Source organism: Mus caroli, chromosome 7 (genome assembly GCF_900094665.2).
Source record: "Mus caroli chromosome 7, CAROLI_EIJ_v1.1, whole genome shotgun sequence".
NCBI lineage: Eukaryota > Metazoa > Chordata > Mammalia > Rodentia > Muridae > Mus > Mus caroli.
In genome coordinates this window covers 69,119,925-69,138,932 of record NC_034576.1, presented here as the reverse complement: position 1 = coordinate 69,138,932, position 19,008 = coordinate 69,119,925, and the positions used below count along the sequence as shown (strand labels likewise).

Genomic DNA, 19,008 nt, shown 5'->3' with positions numbered 1-19,008 from the left:
GGTCTAGGCTAGCAGGATGAAGATGTGGCAATCGACACTCTTATGACACACATCTATCTCTACTTTGGGTAGAGAAAACAGACTGGCTCAAGTCAGGCTCTGAATCTGCCCAGCTTTTCTTTCAGAGCCTGGCACAGGCTTTGGGGACATACATGGGTGACTCTGATTCCTCTTGGATGCTTTTTAGGGGGCTGGGTTGCCCCTCCATGGCCTCTGCAGTACTTTCTGAGTCTGAACAAGTTCCTCTGTACCTTCCCTGCCTGTTCTCTGGTGATTCAAGGACGCACCATCTTACCTCTGGCCCAGGCTCAAAGTTAGGTGGAGTGTCCCTGGGTGAAGATGCAGGGGTCCCCAGCTGCACCCTGTCTCCATTTGCCCTTACTAAGGTCCTTGGTTTTATTAGCCAGTGTGGATAAACATATTAGTAGGCTCAGTGTTCCTGGTGAGCCATCTGTGACAACAAACACCCTAAGGCTGTTCCTGGACATTTCTGAGTGAGCATGTTCTCCCTTTTGTTTAAACAGTTTGTGTCATTTATATACAAATGCACTGCCTTCTACATAGTCAGTACAGATCCTGGATACTTCCTGGCCTGGGCATTAGTGCGGATGCAGAACAGCTCTCCTGATAGATTCTTAAGTATGTTGTGGTGGAGAGGGCCTGCCTTCCACCGGTTTTTTGACTGATCTATTTGGAGTTGGGGGTCCCTTATTCCACTTCAGTTCTGTTCAGGTCATGACGCAGGCCCAGGACTCATCTGCACATGTGAGCAGAAAGCATAGAATGTTCTTCTTTGGACCCTCCTTGTCCCTACGACTGACCTGCATATAACTATGTATTGATTCTTGGCCACAAAAGCCCATGGCAGGAACTTGATGGTGCTCTCTTGGCAGTCTGATGTGTCTGCCATTTTGGAGCCTCTGCTTTGCAAAGCCTGGCAGTCAAGGATGAGAAGGCAGGGCCAGGGACATCTGAATTCCCTCCAGACTCCTCCAATGGCAACAATACTGCTGGTACTGACATTTGCTGAGCACAGACTCTGTGAGAGCCCCTGGACAGTCATGTGTGGATACATGGAGACGGTCCATGAGAGAGGATAACAGCTCTCACGGGAAGACACAAATTCAGGAGGTTAGGAGGTCATAAGTGTTGAGAGTAGGGCTGGAGAAATGGCTCAGCCATTAAAGGCTTACAACAAAAGAGACAAAGAGTTAAGATCAATTCTGGTTCCTTGGCCTTGGGTAGCCCAGGACTTGATAGACAGAGATCACTTGTGACGGTTTTTTTTTTTTTTAAGTTTTGTTTTGGGGGATTTTGTTTTGTTTTAGTACTGGGACTTGAACTTAGGTCACCCAGCATGCCAGGCAAGTTCTCTGCCACTGAGCTAACCCCTGTCCTAGAAGTCATCTCTGTAAACCTCTCCAACGAAGCCACCAGAGCTCATGTGGTCATTTGTCTCCTCTGGTGGTCTATCTTCAGCCAGCCAGGCTGTGAGGGCTAAGGAACTCATAGCTCTCACAGCCTTCCTTCCAGAGGGCAGGAGGCAATGAATACACCAGTCTCCTAAGTGCAGATCACTGGAAGGACACAGAGTGAGCAGAAGGCATGTGGGGATGCCTACTGTCCCGCTTTCCCTAGCATCACTGAGGATTTACCCCATGGCTTTCTTACCTGGGCCCCTCTTATCCCTGGGAGGGGTCTGTAGTTCCTATGCCTGCCACAGACCGGCTTGAAAGCACACAGACCTTAGTCATGTTTCATCCTGACAGCTGCTCTGGGGACTTTCTTGAATGTCTGGGTTTTGTTTTGGTTTTTTTTTTTGGATCTTGGGCATATATTTTCCCAAAGTTTTTTTTTTTTTTTTTTTTTTTAATGAAGTGTTTTTTTTAAAAAATCATTTGTTAGGAGTCTAGAAACTGCCTTGAAAAATAATTTCTATTCTCAGTTGTTTTAAATTAATGTCTCCGTGTTGCAACAAGTTCCCCTTTTTTATGCTGGAGCACCACATGGTGGATTCCATAGTTTTCCCCACATCGGTTACCGTGGCTGGGCTGTTTACTGGCTGCACACCCATCAGCCCCTCCAGGATGTGTTTCTGGGCCAGTCTTGGATGCAGCCTGGAAACTCTGCTCCTCTTGGTACACTGCTTCCTATTTCTTTGATTTGCACTGTAACTAAGGTGTACAGCATCCAAGCCAGAGAACAAAAACCTCATCCGGCAGAGATGCGTGGAGGTCAGGCTGTTCTCCGTGGTTCTCAGTTCCACTTGTTAGATGGCCCTCTGCTCACTCATTTTGTTCGATCACTCAATGGTTCACATAGTAATTACTTGGTTTGTTTTTGTTTGTCTAAAGTAAAAATAATATTAAATTTTAAAATGATAGTTAAAAAATTAATGGTGGAAACAAAAAATAAACCTAAAACCAAAGCTACTGGGAAATGTGCTTGCTCTGGTCCATCTTGCGTTGCTCCTCCTTTTTGTTTCTCTTTCTTTTGTTTCTCTTTCTTTCTCCTTTTTCTTTCTTTCTTTCCTTCTTCCTTCTTTCTTTCTCCTTCTTTTTCTTTCTTTCCTTCCTTCTTCCTTCTCTTTCTTTCTCTTTCTTTCTCCTTTTTCTTTCTCTCTTTCTTTCTCCTTCTTTTTCTTTCTTCCTTCCTTTCTTCCTTCCTTCCTTTCTTCCTTCCTTCCTTCCTTTTAAGTCAATTGGTTAGCTACAACAATTCCATCTCCAACATCACCCTCCCTTACTATATAACCTAACTTGTACCCTAGGACAGGGAAGTAGGGTGTGGACATCTTTTAGTATTTTGCCTACCACAGTAGGCCTGGGTGAGGCCCCACAACCTGCGTTTCTAAAATGTTCTGAAGTAAGGCTGACGATGCTGGACTTACCCCAGGATTTCAGGTCTCAGAGATGAGATGGGACTGTGACTGAAGAGGACATCTCATTATCTTTTCTGTTGAAAACCAGAATCCATTGTTGTTTGTTTGTTTGTTTGTTTCTGCAAGATCTAAGAGTATGCTATGGTGGAATAGCATCCAATATGTTTCTGGGTTCTGGGAAGAGGGTCTACTCCAATGGTGGTCTATGATGCCTAGGAAAAATCCCGGCCCCTTTAAAATGTAAGGGAAGTAAATATTCCAAAGATGCTGAGAGCCATCACCTCCCTGTCTGTCTCCTGTGCTAGTATCTGCTCCCTTTCCCCTGCATTCTGACCCAGCTCCTCTTGCAGCTGTTCCTGTCAGAGCCAGATGTCCCTGGGGTCCCCTGGCCACCTCCTCAAGCTTGGATATCACCTTTTCTGTCTCATCAAAGAGTAACAAATCACCCCTTGACACTTACATAGTTGGTGCGATTCTCACTCCCCAGATCCCCTGCCTCCAACACCCCGTTCAGTGCACAGGCCACGTAGCCACCCCCTTGACACAGAGAACTTGTGTTATTTTGCTTTTCTTCTCTCATTGTCCAAAAGCAAACCCTCAGTTCTTTTACCCTCACCAAAAGCATCACACAAAGGAACTTAGCATTTAAACGCGCATTTCCAGTTCCTGACACTTACTAAGTACATCGTAGAGCCTACTGCCTTTACTAAGTCCAGGCACCACACTGCCCTGTAACCCGAACCCCAACGCTCAGGCTGCCCCACAGGATGCTCAGGCTTTAGAGGAGGTTTCCCAGGACTGTGAACTGACAGTGTGAACTGTCCCCCCCTTTCTGTCATCACAGAGGAGAATATGCTCTGGCTGAATATACAGAAGTGAAAACCGTCACCATCAAACTCGAGGAGAAGAACCCCTGAAGGACAGGCCGGCTTCTTCCTCAAAAGCTGGACAGCTGACCGTGGCAACTCCAGCTCGCCACGAGCAGAAAGCAGGATGACAGTGCTCAGCTTCCCAGGACCCTCTCTTCTGGACACCTGATCTACTGGAGTTCAATGGTTTTGACTTTCCTCTCACTCACACGCATGCTTTATGGACCAAACTGTGGGCAGACAGATAGGATGTGGGAAACTGCAGGGCTGCCTGGAGAGGAACTCTTACCCAGCTCTGACTTTGCCTTTAGACTGAGTGCAGGACACCACAAAGACAGCCAGCGCTCTTAACTATGAGACAGTCACTGGAGTGTCCCACGGTTAATTTAAATGCTTTTTGACCCCAGGAGGGATATAGAATGAGCTCACTAAATGTTCTGTGAGCAAATCTGGTCTTTGGGGTCTCTTTGGGGTCATCTGTGCACACAAGTCCCTCCTCGTTCTGAGGGGGAAAGTGGGATTATTCACAAGCAAAGGATCAGGGTTGAGGTGAAGGGAGGATTTCAGGGACCCAGTGTGGGGAGCTTAGGGAAGCTGCCATGGAAAGGCCCCAGAAGCCTTTGGTGTGCAGGGGTGTGGGTCCTAAGGACTGCATATGGGCACTGGCCATGGGGTTCACCTTGAAAACAATCCTGACTTTGGAATGACCAAATCAACATCCCAAAGAGTTTGCCCTATAGTTATGAGATGGTCTTCCATGACATAGGCCCATCTTAGGCAGACAACGTGTCACCTTTGCCACTGAGGGCTCATGTTAGAACTACCATGGCCGAGCAAACCCTGGACAATGGAGCCTCACATTTGACCCTCAGAGCCACCATTCACTTTTACAAATACCCGTTTCTACCACATTCAGTAACGGGCACGCCCACTTCCTTTTTCTCTTCTCCAGCTCCATTACCTGTTTTAGATCAGTGAAGCTCATGTCAGCGAGAAATAGCTGCCACTGCATAGGTCTGTGGTCTTCAAAATCCCGTCTGGGCTTTCATTTATGATTGGCTAATAAGTAACACCTGGATCCCACAAGGGACCACCAAGTGACCTGGGTACCTCAGTCATGTTAAAACATTTTTTCCCTTTCCTCTTTGATATATGCATATGATGTGCAATTTCATGTTTGAACTTGGAAAACTAAAACGGTCCCCATAAAGCTTTAAGGGTAGAGCCACATTCTTTGGGTTGACTGCTGTTTGGGTAACTTTCACTGTCAGGAAACATGCACCTGCCTAATTAGATGTGAGGCTTACATTTGAGGATAAAGTTGGGCTGAGCAAGCTTGAGAAATTAAGTCTTCTCTCTGAACCAGTGTGTGGTAGAGAATGTGGGGCGTGACTCGGGGCTCTCAGCCCAGTCGGAGACAAGCAATATTCCATTCACCTTCTTTCCTCCCTCAGCACTTACACTCCCGTAACTAGTTAAATCAGGATTTGGCTTCAGACACTGAATTTTCGGTATCTCACCAACTCTAGGCACTACCCATTACCATAGTACACTAGAGGGTTGCCATTCTTCCATTGTACAATAATGCCTTTAATATGAAATGTTACATTATTTATAATTGGTATCATTAATGTATCTTTTTATAGCTGTAAGTACACAGAGGTAGTATATTTAACCTTCTGTAATATACTGTACTTAGAAATGAAAATCTATATAATGTTAGATTTCACTTCTTTTAAGGTTTACCCCTGTGGTATGGTTTTTTAAATCAATTGGATTGGGGATTTTGATCTTAAGTTCAGATTGTGTGTTCAGCAATGAAAAAAATAAAGTTGGACACTGAGAAACATTATTTGTTTTTCATTGAAGGACCAACCCCATTTGAATTCTGAGATGGCAGGCCCTTCTCTTTCTGAGACTTCTGTGCAATGTGGCTTTTGATAAGACAATGGGAAAAATGAAATCACACGCCTCCAGTCGGGCACTCACAGGGCTCTTCTTGATGGTAATGGCCATTTCTACAGTCTTGCATGGTGAAGAGCCCCGTGGCTCCCAGGCAAAGTGTAAGGTGCCTTCTATGCTGCCTAAGTTCCTTTTAATCACAAAGCAACAATGGCAAGTGCAGAAAATGAGGATTTGGGGAAAAAACATCCTGTCCCCAAATAGTGACCGTGTGTCTACTTTTGTGACTTTGTCTATGATGATCTAAGGGTCTAGACTTAACTTAGCTGAAGTTCTTAAGGCTTCTAATTGCCAAGAGACATCAGTTACCAGGTTATGACCTGACAATGATGTTGCAGCAGAAACCTTGTGTAGGCCTGGAACGATCAAACTGTGAAATTAGCATTGCAAGCCCAGGCCTCTGACACTTGTGAAAACATCACCCCCTTAAAATATGGTGCTGGAGGTTGCACCAGAGCTTTCTCAGTATGCCCCTCTGCATGTGTTGCTATAGATGAGCACTTCATATCTGATCCAAATGTGAGCATAGGATGATATTAAAATGACATCTTCTATTGTCTGATTAATTAGAGCACGCCTGCCTAAACAGAACCACTCTAGAGACATGTGTGAGTATGTGTGCATAAGGGTGTGCAGGTGCAATTATATGCACGCGCTTGGACACATTCTCTCAAAGAAGACATTATGGGATGTTCTAGTTTCAGCTCTTGGTGGGTGCCTACTTTCTAATGCCTACTAGAATCCTTGTAGCCGACTGTGATTGTAGGTGGAGACTGGGGGAGGGTCTTTAAATCATTGTTGCAGGGGAGGGGAGGGACACATCAGACAAAAGTGAGCATTTGGCTGAGTAAAATCGAGTGCCAGAAGACAAAAGGAACAGTTAGCCTCCGCAGTGTCATGCTCATTCAGGGAGGTGGGTGAGACTGCTCTACCTCTGACCACTGTCTATCAGAGGACCCCTTTGTAGACAGGGTAATTCCAACCTCAGACTGAAAGTCAGGGTGGAATATGAGCAAACCCAAGAAGAACATGGGTCTGCAGGAATGAAGATGAAGTGAGGAGGAATTTTAACTATTCTGCAATTGTCTCCTTTGCAAACTTGTGATTAAAACACACCTACTGGGTACAGTTTGAATACTATGACATGGTCATCTCAAAAAAGCTCATATATGTGTCGAATATTCCAGACGTTTGTTTGTTTTAAATTGGGCACTTTTCCTAACCTATTTCTAAGTTTGTTTAAAGTGCATTGGCAACACAAGTCCTCTTAGTGTTGGTCCTGGCTCTAGGCATGGACTTCCTTTTAGTAACGCTAGGTGGCAGTGATGTATGTATGCCCTGGAGGCGCCACCAAGCCAGGCTCATTCAAACTGCTGACGCCATGCCTTGCAAATTATTAGGGACTTTTCCATAGCAGTCATGTTGCTGGCCTTGCTAATTGGTCTGAGGACCTCGGTGGTGAGGACAGGATTGCAGAACCCCACCTACATTTTTGGAACAGTGTTCGATGGAGGAAAAGAAAAGCGAAGTAGGAGAGCTGCGAGGTAGTGCCCTTGCCAACTAGGGATACAAACTCCAACTCTAAACAAACACTTGAGGTGTTCCCAAAATATCTCAGGCGGCCCACTGCTTCTCAAATTCTGTGAGCTGCCAGTGAGGCGGTCTGTCCATGTTTTTTGCACTTGGTCTCGGGAATATTCGTTCTTACCAGTAAGAAGCACTTGGATGCGGTACTGATTTTCTACCAAGGATTACCTTTTCTGGGGGAAAACTGGAGCGGAATCCGAAGCTTGCCTGCTGAGTGTATAGACGCGTTTGGTTATTAACTTCAGTGGAGTCAACTGACAACATTCCACCTCATCGCCACAAGCAGCCAGTCAGGGTGGCATGAGCCTGTAATCCCAGCTACTCCGGAGTTCGAAAATCGAAAAATATTCATCAACTAGTAATATCTTTGCAAACGTCCATAATTTAAGTTAGCGAACTCGTGTGGTGAAAAAGCGCAGTTTACAAAACATCAACTTTTAAAATGTAGTTTCTGCACCGCTCCATAAAGACCTGCACACACATTAATATTCTCTCTCTCTTAATATTTACAGTCACAGTATATGGCCAACAAACAGGATAAAAATTAATCTGTTACTGGAGCAGGGTAGGAAAGGCGCAACCTTGTCAGTGTGCCTGTCCGCAGGGAAGACAGCAAAGCATTCAAATTTGGAGAGGAGTCCACAAAGTTTCAAGACCCAAGTGTCTACCGAGGCACAAGAGCAGTGAGCTTGGTCACCGACATCTTGCAGCTAGGGAAACCGAGGCAGGCCATCCAGGGGAGGTCGGGGGCGGCCGACCCTCTGGCACGGCCCTGCTTCCGCGCCACCCGCCCTCTCCGCCCGCCAGGCGGCCGCAGGATTGAGGAAGTGCGTCTGGCCCCCGGCGGCCAGAGCATTGCAGGGCAGAGTACGGTAGGACCGGCAGGCCCCGGCCCTCTGATGTCGCCGATCCGCGGCTTCCAGACCCTGCCGCCGCAGGTAAGTGCTGCTCCGACCCGCGCCCTGTCCGAGGACCCGAGCGAAGCCCGCACCTTAGATCCAAGCTTTGCCCGCACCACCTCGTCCCGCGCCCGGGTCCCCGCGTGCAGCCGCCGTCGCCTGCTTGTGCCCTGCGTCTCGCCTCGCCCCACAGCCCCTCTCTCCAGCTCAGCACCCCGTACCCCGGGCGACCGCGTGCTCCGGAGCCCGGCCTGTGTCCGGGACCCGCAGGTCACAGCTCCGGTGGGCGTCTGGAACTCGAGCTGCCCGGGGTCTCTTCGCTGCCTCTCTGGGCTGCACAGCGACCCTCGCCCCTTGAAGGGTTAAAGCGAGTGCAGAGCTGGAACCCAGGAGCTGGGGCACACCGAAAACCAGCCTGGGATCGGAGCGGGGCGGGGGCGGGGAGCCGAGTTCAGAAACAAAAGTAGGAAACACTAGGGCGACTACAAAGTTCTTTTGCGTTTGAAAAAAAATTAAAAAGCCTGACTTTTAACTTGGGAGTGGGGGTGGGGTCTAAGCGTGGGTGCGCGTGGGAGTTCGTGGGCCCGAGTGGCGGGAGGCAAAGGCCCAGCGAGGCTCTCCCCGCGCGGGACAGCCGGGTAGTACTGGATGGTCTGGAGGTCTTCCCCTGCTCCACGCGTGGGGCATGTTTCTCACCCTGTGGTCCCATCACTTTGCCTATGGGCTCTGTTGCTTGATCCAGTGGCAGTCCTTAATGGATGAGAGGAAGAATTCCTGGAGGGGCAGTAAGAAAGACAGCAATGGAGAGACTCTAGGGATGCTGACAGCCAGTTCAGTCTGGCTTTTAACAGTTTGAGGCCATTACGTTTTTCTCTTACATGATGCTCATCCCTGCAAAAACCGGAGCAGGATAAATAGGGCCTTAAAGGCCGTGCTCTTAGCAAATTCTCACCAAATAACCTATTTTTGATGAGTGGGTCACTCACACTCACATAGCAGCATCAAAGGACCTACGATTTGTACACTTTGAAAAACTTTAGCATTGAATTCTTTCTGTGATTTGGTTTTCATTGTCCTTGCTCATGTTGCAGAAGAATATAGCATACCAACACCTAACTTGTCCTTAGAGGGGCTTTTCCAGTCAGCCAAACCTTTCCTTCTCCCACACCTGCAACAGTCTCCTTAATAGCTTGGATATAATTATTATAACTAAATAAACCAGCTAAGGAGATGGCTCGGTATACAAAGCACTTGCTGGTCACGTGTGAGGATCTGAATTCAGATTCAGAATCCGCTTAAAGCCAGATGAGATAAAGGTGTAATCCCAGATGGGATGTAATCCCACTTCAAGATGGGAGGTTCCCTGGAAGCTCACTGGTCAGCTAGCTTTGTGTAGGCAACGGTGAAGAAGAAGCCTTGTCTCAAACATGGTGCAAAGCAAAGACCAACAGCAGATCATCTGATGATCTCAACACACACATTCGCACGCCCCATACACACACAGAGAGAGAGAGAGAGAGAGAGAGAGAGAGAGAGAGAGAGAGAGATTAAAAATAAGAACCCTAGAAATCATCCCAGAGTAGTCTTGTGGGCCCAGTCCATTCCCTTCTTCTGTTTCTGAGACACAACAGGGCTGATGCACATACGAACTCCTACACAGTCCAAATTGCCATGTGTCCCTCCCTCCGCTCTGGATATATAGTATATAGTCATTCTTTATTTTAATGTTTCTTTTTAAAATTATGTATACAATATATTTTTTCATCTGCTTTTCCCTAGCCCCAACTCTTTCCAGATACTTCTCTCTATCCATCCAACTTGATGTTCATTCTGTCAAAAACAAAACGAAGAATACTAAGACAAACCGGACAAACCACAAAAGCACACAAAAATCGTGGATCGATCTCTCTCTCTCTCTCTCTCTCCCTCCCTCCCTCCCTCTCTCTGTCTCTCTCTCTTTCTCTCTCTCTCTCTCTCTCTCTCTCTCTCTCTCTCTCTCTGTGTGTGTGCGTGTGTGTGTGTGTGTGAGGCTGAATTCTGATTCTCCTTATCCCAGCTGGTATCACATTTGCACATAGCTTCTTGGTTGAGAGGTGGGACTTTGTGCCACTTCCCTTTCTTGGTGCTGGGATTTTTGTCTGGTTTGCACCTGTTCAGGCCCAGTGCTTGCTTCCACAGTCTCTATGTGTTCATACGGGCATCAGCTCTGCTCTGTCTTACAATCTTTCTACCTACTCTTACCCATAGATCCCTGAGCCTTGAGGGGAGGAGCATGACAAAGAAATCCCAGTTCGAATAGAGGGCTTCAAATTCTCTCACTCTCTGCACACTGTCCAGATGTGGGTCTCAGTGCTAACTCCCATCTACTGCACGAAGCTTCTCTGAGGTGGGCTGAGATGTGCTCTGATTTGTGGGTATGGCCATGTGTCATCAGGAGCCATTTTATAGCTGTGTCCCTTTATTGGTATACTAGTGGGTTTTCCCACGGCAACAGAATGGTGTGCATACATTCTTAATGACTCTATGATGGGCTGTGTCCTTCCTCTTCATGGAGTCTCCAATACTCTCCTCTTGTGGTTGGCATGAAATCTAGGGGCACCCTTCCCTTTCATTCCAGCTCTCTGCCATCCCACTGGCCCTAGCCCACTGTTCCCAGCCTCTCTCTCCAGCTTGAGGTGTCTGCTTTGCTGCCCCATGTCTCTCCATGTGCCTCCCAAACCTACACAGCCTCTCCCTTTCCTTCTACATCATCCTCATGGCCCCTCCCTTCTGTTTATCTCCTGCCTACTTACTCAGGGTCTCTGCTGGGGCTCCTGAGGGCAGAGTCTTCTTTGTTGACTGTGGCAACCTTGTCACAACTGTGTCAGGCGCCACCTGTGGAGAGTGGTAGATACAGTGCCGGATTAATGGAAGAAGAACTTTGAGTTAGATGTGCAGCATTCATACTGGGGGAACCTTTCTGTTCCCCAACTTTCTGCACTCATGTGGGGCTTCAAACAACATAGTTCTTGGGCCTCCCACTCCATGATATTTTGACGTCCGTTTTTGTAGGCATGAATGTTGATCAGAGGATGCTGAAAGCACTGGAGATGTCTACAACCATAGGCTGTTTATCTCCACCAGGTTTTGACTCAAGAAGGAGCTAGCTAATGTGATCTATCCCAGCATGCTTCGGTCAAACATTCTGTCTCGGTTGTCCTTCCTAAATTCTGTAGAAACACAAGTGACTCTCCTTGGTCAGAAACCTTGTAGCAAAGACTTGTTTTAGGGTCTTCCTTCCCGCTGGCATTATAAATTCATAGATACTCTGTCTTCACTGAAATGGCTCCTTTGTTATGCATTAGTACTTAGGTTTGCTCATTCATACAGGCATGAAGAGTTAGCAGAAGGAAATGGGCAATGTTTTAAAACACTATTAAAATAGTCAGCTACCGAAGAGAGCCTCTCGAGGGGCCTTCTGCAGGGCACAGAATGAAAACTCTTGTAATCTACCCCAGTGATCTGGGCATTGCTCTGCGCCTAAGGGAAGCACTGAGCTGTGTGGGCAAAGATGGAGTAACTCCAGTGACCTCGTCTTAAAGCACCTACCTTAGGGTTTTAAAAGTCAAAATAAAAATGCTGATTTTAAAACTGCCCCTATGGCAGAATCCTCTGCCTGTGGTATGATTTATGAAAGGAAACTGAAAGGGGAACCAAGCGTGCTGTGAGAGTTAATATACAGTGTTTTAACGAGAGAGAGAGAGAGAGAGAGAGAGAGAGTGTGTGTGTGGCCTAAACACATTATGTGCCAAGCCATTTCTGTTCTGAGTAAGGACTTCCACCCCTGGGGATCTTACTGTATCCTGTATGTTAGTTAGCTTTAGAAATGTGCTTGGAAGCAGATGATAGCTATGACTCTTGATTTCTGGAATTTAATGTGTAATTTGGAGCCTTGGTTTTTAAACAGGGTCTGTTTGGAGGCTCTTCTCCCTGGCTCTTTTCTCAACTTGATCTCTCAAGCTGGGTTGTACCAACTCACAAAGCTTCTGAGAACCTCCGGGATGTTGCCTGGCTCTCTGGTGTTGCCTTTCCTCTCTGTGCGGGCCAGACTTCTAACCTCTGAATACACTTCTTTGATGATGTGTCCTCTGGTTCAGAGAAGTATGGGTTATACGAGCGAGACCTGATGTGGATCCTCTTGGCCACACCTTCTCCTGCCTGGAAGAGTCTGCCCCAACCCTATCCTACCCCAACCCCAACCCACCACCCACCAAGGGCAGGGGCCTCATTCCTAAGCTTTTAGAGGAGAAATTGGAAGCACCCTTTAGTTCTGCTTGGTTCTGTGGCTTGCTCAGTGCCTACGTGGTTTCGGGGAAGTTTCTGGAACCTGCATGCTGGGACACAGTGATATTCTGAAAGTGTTCATCAGAAGGGGGGGGGGGGGAGGCATGAGACACCAGTGACCTCCTAAGTCCTCTCTCTAAGTAGGGGCCACACTAGCCGGGTTGGAGAGTGTGGCTGTTCAAACTTTGTCTTCCGTGAAGTCCCCCCACCACCACTAGCCCTTTGAGGTTGCCAGGGTGTAGAGGGTGTGAGGGTCTATTCTCAGCAGGTGAGAAAACAGAGAAAAAAACTTTCAACTGGATGTCACACTGCCAACACCTAATGGAAGCAGCCTGCACCTTGACAGCCACACTAGGCTTTCTCCCTCTCTCCTTCTCTTCTTCTCTCCCTCTCTCCCTCCCTCTCTCCCTCTCGTCTTCTCTCCCTCTCCCCCTCTCCCTCTCTTTCTCTACCTCTCTCTCCTTCTCTCTCTTTCTCCCTCTCTCCCTCTCCCTCCCTCTCTCTCCCTCTCTCTCCTTCCCTCCCTCCCTCTCTCTCTCCCTCCCCCTCTCTCCCTCTCCCCCTCCCCCTCCCTCCCTCTCTTCCTCTCTCTCTTCTCTTCCTCTCTCTCTCCTTCTCTCCCTCTCTCCCTCTTTCCCTCTCTGTCTGAGGTGTCACTTATACAACTATTAGCTCTTGCTAATTTTGGTTATGTTCTCATTCTCAATTTTAGAGTCTTAAATGCTTATGGGTGTGCACTTTATGTATAGAATGGACTATGGTAACACTAGTAGGAATACACTTTTTTTTTTCATGTGCTAGCACCTTCCTGTCCTGGGCCAGGTCTAAGCAGGCCCTTCTGTACTGTCAGCAAAGCAGCAAAGCATCATGGGCATTCATGTTGGAGGGTCTCCAGGGCCAATGGGATTCCACCATGTGCTTAGCCTCAGATCAGAATCTGTTAAGTTTTAGGAGATGACTCTTAATTTGGTTAGAAGTTTATGTGGCCAGGAAATCCATGAATTGTAAGTTATTTAGCCACACCTCTGATTGAAAATGAATTGTTCTTAATATAAATGTTAACTGAATTAATCCAGTGGCTATAGTTCTTTACCTTATACCAATAATCACACAGAAAAAACAATATTTATTTAAAACTGTGCCTCAACAGATGATCAATTACATGACCTATCTTTACTTTTTAAGCTAATCTGGCTCCCTCCCAGACCCATCCCATGTTACTTGCATATTGTTATTGATCTCACTCTTCAGACCCCTTCTTTATGGCTTCAATTCCTCCATCCTGCCACTGTCCCAAATCTCCCTCTCTCTTCTCCCTCTCTCTTCTCCCCCTCTCCCTCTCCCTCTCTCCCTCTCCCTACCTCTCTCCCCCTCTCTTCTCCCTCTCTCCCTATCCCTCTCTCTCCCTCCCTCTCATTCTCTCTCCCTCTCTCCCTGCTTTCTCCCTCTCTCCCCCTCTCCTTCCTCTGGTTGGTGGACATCCTGACCTATTCTCTTTTTTGCCCAGCCATTGGATGATCAGCATTTATTCACAAGGTAGATAATAACTAGTAAGAATTGTTTACACAAACTTGAGACAGGAGATTTTTGACATAAGCATTACAATGCCATGTCTGGAATGAAACAAGATATGAGGGCAGAAAAGCCAGCATTTGAATAACACAAGGGTAAAGTTTACACAGTACACAAAAACACTTGCCTACATTTGACCTTTACCCACTATGTGCCTATAGCACCCCCTCCCCACATTGTGACAACCTAAAAGATCTCTAGATATTATCAAATATCCCCTTGGAGAGAGGCAACATTTACAGGGTTCATGCGATGTTATAACCTGTAACAACTCCTAGATGCTTTCTCTTTGGGACCATTGCCTGGTTGTCATTTAGGGTCCACCCCCAAGCATCCATAGATATCTGTCCCGAGCAAGGGTCTTGTGAGCAGCCATGTGCCCACCCCACCCCAGCTGAAGCATTCGTCCTGCCGACAGGAGGCCTAGTTTTGCTGTGTTGGCGGCATCAGGGTTCCATACAGGGCCTGGCTGCTCCAGTGTAAGATACAGTGGATAGTGTGGAACAAACAGCAGGTGTACACAGCCAGTGATGCTCAGAGGTCACTGTTCATAAAAACAGTGATGCTCAGTCGCGTCACGGTGGGATGGGAGGGGTCATTGTCCTTTCAGATTTGGCCAGACACACGGACTGTGAAGAAATATACAGAGAAAGGGGAAAGCCCATGACAATGGAGAATATCTTGAAGGGCCTGCAGAAGAGGACTCGAGTTGGAAAACGTTCTAATTTGATGTCTTTCCCCACCAGGATGAGCGTGTGTCTGCAGCGACATGACTAGGTGTCCGTGCTTCGGCCCACCTGCACAGTGGTGGTTGCGGTGACAACAGCGAGACTTTCCTTTGGAGATCTGCTGCCTGGGGGGTTGATGGCTGGCACGTCACAGCGGCCACCCAGTATGTACTGGTGTGTGGGGACAGAGGGATTAGCTGTGTGTCCAGGACCTGCCATGGAGACCCATAATGGTAAGTGCAGGGGCTGAGCAGGGGCTGCCATGCTCCGCCTATAGAGACCTTAGGCTCACTAAGAATGGGTATTTTCAACCAAAGAAAATAAAATTGTGATTATTTGGTGATTTTTCTGTATCTTGGGATTCTCATTTAAATTCCTAAAATTGAGAGGTCATGTACAAAATGTATTATGCTTTCAGAGAATATGAAAGTGGGATGTCATATTAGTCAAAGGATTTTTAAAAAAATGAGGATTCCTTCCTGGTTTTACACTATAAAAATACGTGTTTACCAAAGAACAACTGAGAAGAGAAAAAGAGAAGTTTAAAAAAAAAAAAGACACACCTAAGTTCCCACTATGCCAACAGCAGCACTTACAGGCAATGGCTTTACAGGCAGTGGCTCACCTGTTCCCTTTAGTCTGTTTCTCTGTGGTTAAGTGACTTGGGTTTCACTCTATGGCAGTGGTTCTCAACCATGCTAATGCTTTGATCCTTTAACACAGTTCCTCATGCTGTGATGACCCTCAACCATAAAATCATTTTTGCTGCTACTTCATAACTGTAATTTTGCTACTGTTATGAATTGTAATGTGAAAATCTGTTTTCTGATAGTCTTAGGTAACCCCCGTAAAATGGCGGCTCCAACCCCCAAAGGGGTCTGGACCACAGGTTGAGAACCACTGCTCTGAACTATTTACAAGGTTGATGCGATCTTACATGCTGCTGTCTCCTAGCCTTCTGTACATGACAACTACCAATTACTGCCCAGGTCCTGGGATGAAGGGAAACTTCAGGGACCACTAGTGAAATTATTCATCCAGTACTTAATTTCATTTTGCTTTGTTTTGAGCCAGGGTTTCTCTGTGTAGTCCTGGATGTCCTGAAATCCCCTCTATAGACAAGATTGGCCTCGAACTCACAGAGATCCACCTGCCTCTGCCTCCCAAGAGCTGGGGTTATAGGTGTGTGCCACTGCCACCGGGCCTAATACCTAATTTCTATTTGGACATTTGAGTTACATCTAAATGTTTACTCTTCCCTAAAGCAGCACATTCCTATATTTTTATACGTGGCTTTCAGGTTCTTCCCATAAGACAGGCTGATTGAAGTCAGGTTAAAGATTTTCCATCAGAGCCACAATGCTTTAATACCAATGGCATATCATGGATGTTGCTGACAGTGTGTGTCTTAGGGCCAGGATCTGAGCACTTTATCAAATAATCTCACTAAATCCTCACAGTGATCTGTGGAGACAATGCTTTTTATCTGTTTGTTTACGTGTGTGTGTGTGTGTGTGTGTGTGTGTGTGTGTGTGTTATGAAGGAATCTTTAAGCAGAGACATTTGTTCAGTTTCCTGAGTTTTTTTTTTTTTTTTTTTCTCCAAAGCTTTGCACATGCTAGCTGGAGAATTTGAAGATGAGAGACATCAAGAACCTTATTTAAGGTCAACAACTCCTAAGTCACAGAACTGCCACCTGCACCCTGTCTGAGCCCCTAGTACACTTACTCTCAAATGACAGGCTGTCTGTCGCACATGTTTTGAGAGAGCCCACATATTGAGTATAAGGGGCTTCGTGCCCTTAGCCATAGCAACAATTAGTTAGCTAGCACTAACTGGGATGATGTTTTTTTGCACATAAATCAAATTAATTTTTGTTTTGTTTTGACTTCGCTCGCCCCGGCACTAAATGTCCCAGAGTGTTTGACTCGCATCTTTTAAATTTTCTGTCTTTTTCCCCCAGAGGTGCTTTGTGAGTATAATCAGGGTGACCAGGGGAGTACAATGCTGTCTTCCACTCAGGTAAAATCTCATCCTTTCCAGCTCAGCTCCTCCATCCCTCCTGCTACTCCTTTTAGCTCTCCTGAAGAAAAGGATAAAAATAGGTGTGAGGTGTGAGCACGGGGACATTTGGACAATATCTCAATGTGTGCTTCTCCACCCTTGGTGACAGAACTACCCTGCACTCAGAACACCTGTACTCTTCCAAGATGGGCTGATCATCTCACACATAGCCTATTTAATTTTATTTATTTATTTATTTATTTATTTATTATTTATTGGTTTTTCAAGACAGGGTTTCTCTGTATAGTCCTGGCTGTCCTGGAACTCACTCTGTAGATCAGACTGGCCTCGAACTCAGAAATCTGCCTGCCTCTGCCTCCCGAGTGCTGGGATTAAAGGCGTGCGCCACCATGCCCAGCACAGCCTGTTTTATAATGAAGTGCCTGGTGCCTCATGCAGTTGATTAAGTGCTGTTTTGTACGTGGAAAACAGAAAGCTTGTATGCATGTTGTACTATCATACCGGATCATAATTGGAAACTATATAAGTCAGGGGATGTCTGTATACACCAAGACCACAGCCAGGGGGTGGCTGAGAGGCATCGAGGGGTAGTGCTTGTTTAGGAACAAGCCTGCAGAGCTGTGACTCACACTCCAGGTCAAACGTGCTTCGCCGTCCCTTTGCCATCAATGTCTTTTTGGAATAAGTGGCATTAGACTCAGGTCTCCTTTACCTGAGCCCTCTTCAGAGTCCACTTTTGGGTTTGAAGGTCTCCTCAGATATGGGTTGTTCCTTCCTGCCCCCTCCCCCACGTCCCTCCCCAACACATTCTGAGGCCAGGGAGTGTCTTAACCTCTCAGCTCGATTCTCCCAATGGCATCTACCAGCCTCATGTCAGGGAAGACTGCTCCAGACCTGTTTTTGCAGTCCTGACTAAGAAAAGTCAGCTGCCAGAGGAGAAACCAATCATTCTCAGATTATAGAGGGGCAGCTCGCCATCTTTGATAAGTCCCTAGCATATAAACATCTTTTAAAATGGCCAAATTCTACAAACTTGCATGAACTGTTTTGGGAGAAAAAAAACTCACATTTGTTGACGCTCCAGAGTTCTTTGGAAGTGCTATTTTATGCCGTGCATTCATGTGTGCTGTGTGTTTCTGCATAGCCCTACCTATCTTGACTTGGATGTGTTTAGGGTGGTTACAAAGCTCAGGCATTTGCAAGCACAGACCAAACTGCAGCATCACAGCAGGTGGCCTGTGTGCTCACCATGCCCCTCATGAGAATGCCAGAGAGGGACTCTGAGGAGCTGGAGGAGTCATTTTAGAAAGCCTTGTGGCTTTCCGATGATGGGCAGGAGGAGCGGCCAGCCCTTTCCTCTGCTCGAGAGTCTAGCAGCTAGACACATTCCTTTGACAAGCATGGCATGTTCTTTTGTATGCCCATACCAGCTAGAGTGGAAAAACCTGCTCTACCAGCTAAGGCGAGGCACCTGGGAAAGTAGATCAGCTAGGAAACTTCCAGATAACTCAGCCTCTCCTACACAGCTGAAGGTATGGGGAGGGGCTGGAGGGGACCCATCTTTGTGTGAGGGTCCTGCTCTTGTCCCTGAAAGATGTGAAACAGCTACCTACCTCTTAAAGCACTATTAACTGCCAGACCCAGCATGGATCAAAGAAGATGGAGCATCCCAGAGGGGCTTCAAATCCCAGGTTGTTACATAGCTACTTGAAATCTCTTTGTCCTCTTCTTCTTCCTCCTCTTCCTCCTCCTTTTCTCCTCCTCCTCACCTTCCTCCTCCTCCTCCTCGTCCTCCTTTGGCTTTTAAAACTATGCATTAATTATCTGCCATGTCACTGTAACCACATCGTTTGCCCAAGTGGGGACTCCTCATGCCTTCCAGGAAATAGATCGTACTGGGAAATGCCTCTAACACATTAGCCTGTATGCTTCTGTGTCAGTGTGTGGTTGTGCTTGCTGGGATGTGTGGGGTGCATGTGCTAGACAGGTCAGTGGAGCCATCTTCTCCAATCTGAGCACAGGGGCACATTGAGTCTCTACATTGAGGGTCAAGTACATGGTGTCTTACTAAGTGGGCAAAGAGGAGTGACTGGAAGATAGTCTGCTGAGCTGTGGTCAGTTCACGCAGGCGGTGGTTAAACCGAGCCCAGCTACGTGAGCTC

At 46.9% G+C, this 19,008-nt stretch overlaps 2 protein-coding genes across 2 annotated transcripts in view; both read left to right on the top strand.

Annotated features, from left to right (window-relative positions):
- The window catches only part of Aldh1a3 (aldehyde dehydrogenase 1 family member A3), a 34,864-nt gene extending 29,267 nt beyond the window's left edge, over positions 1-5,597 (top strand). The window contains exon 13 of the mRNA XM_021166690.2: positions 3,726-5,597. Within this exon, the coding sequence (XP_021022349.1) occupies positions 3,726-3,798 (73 nt within the window). The 3' untranslated portion in view covers positions 3,799-5,597. The remainder of the gene's footprint in view (positions 1-3,725) is intronic.
- Positions 5,598-7,874: 2,277 nt separating this feature from the next.
- Positions 7,875-19,008, top strand: part of Lrrk1 (leucine rich repeat kinase 1) — a 129,063-nt gene continuing 117,929 nt past the window's right edge. Inside the window, exons 1-2 of the mRNA XM_021167567.2 lie at positions 7,875-8,237; positions 14,840-15,054. Of these exons, the coding sequence (XP_021023226.1) occupies positions 14,958-15,054 (97 nt within the window). The 5' untranslated portion in view covers positions 7,875-8,237; positions 14,840-14,957. The remainder of the gene's footprint in view (positions 8,238-14,839; positions 15,055-19,008) is intronic.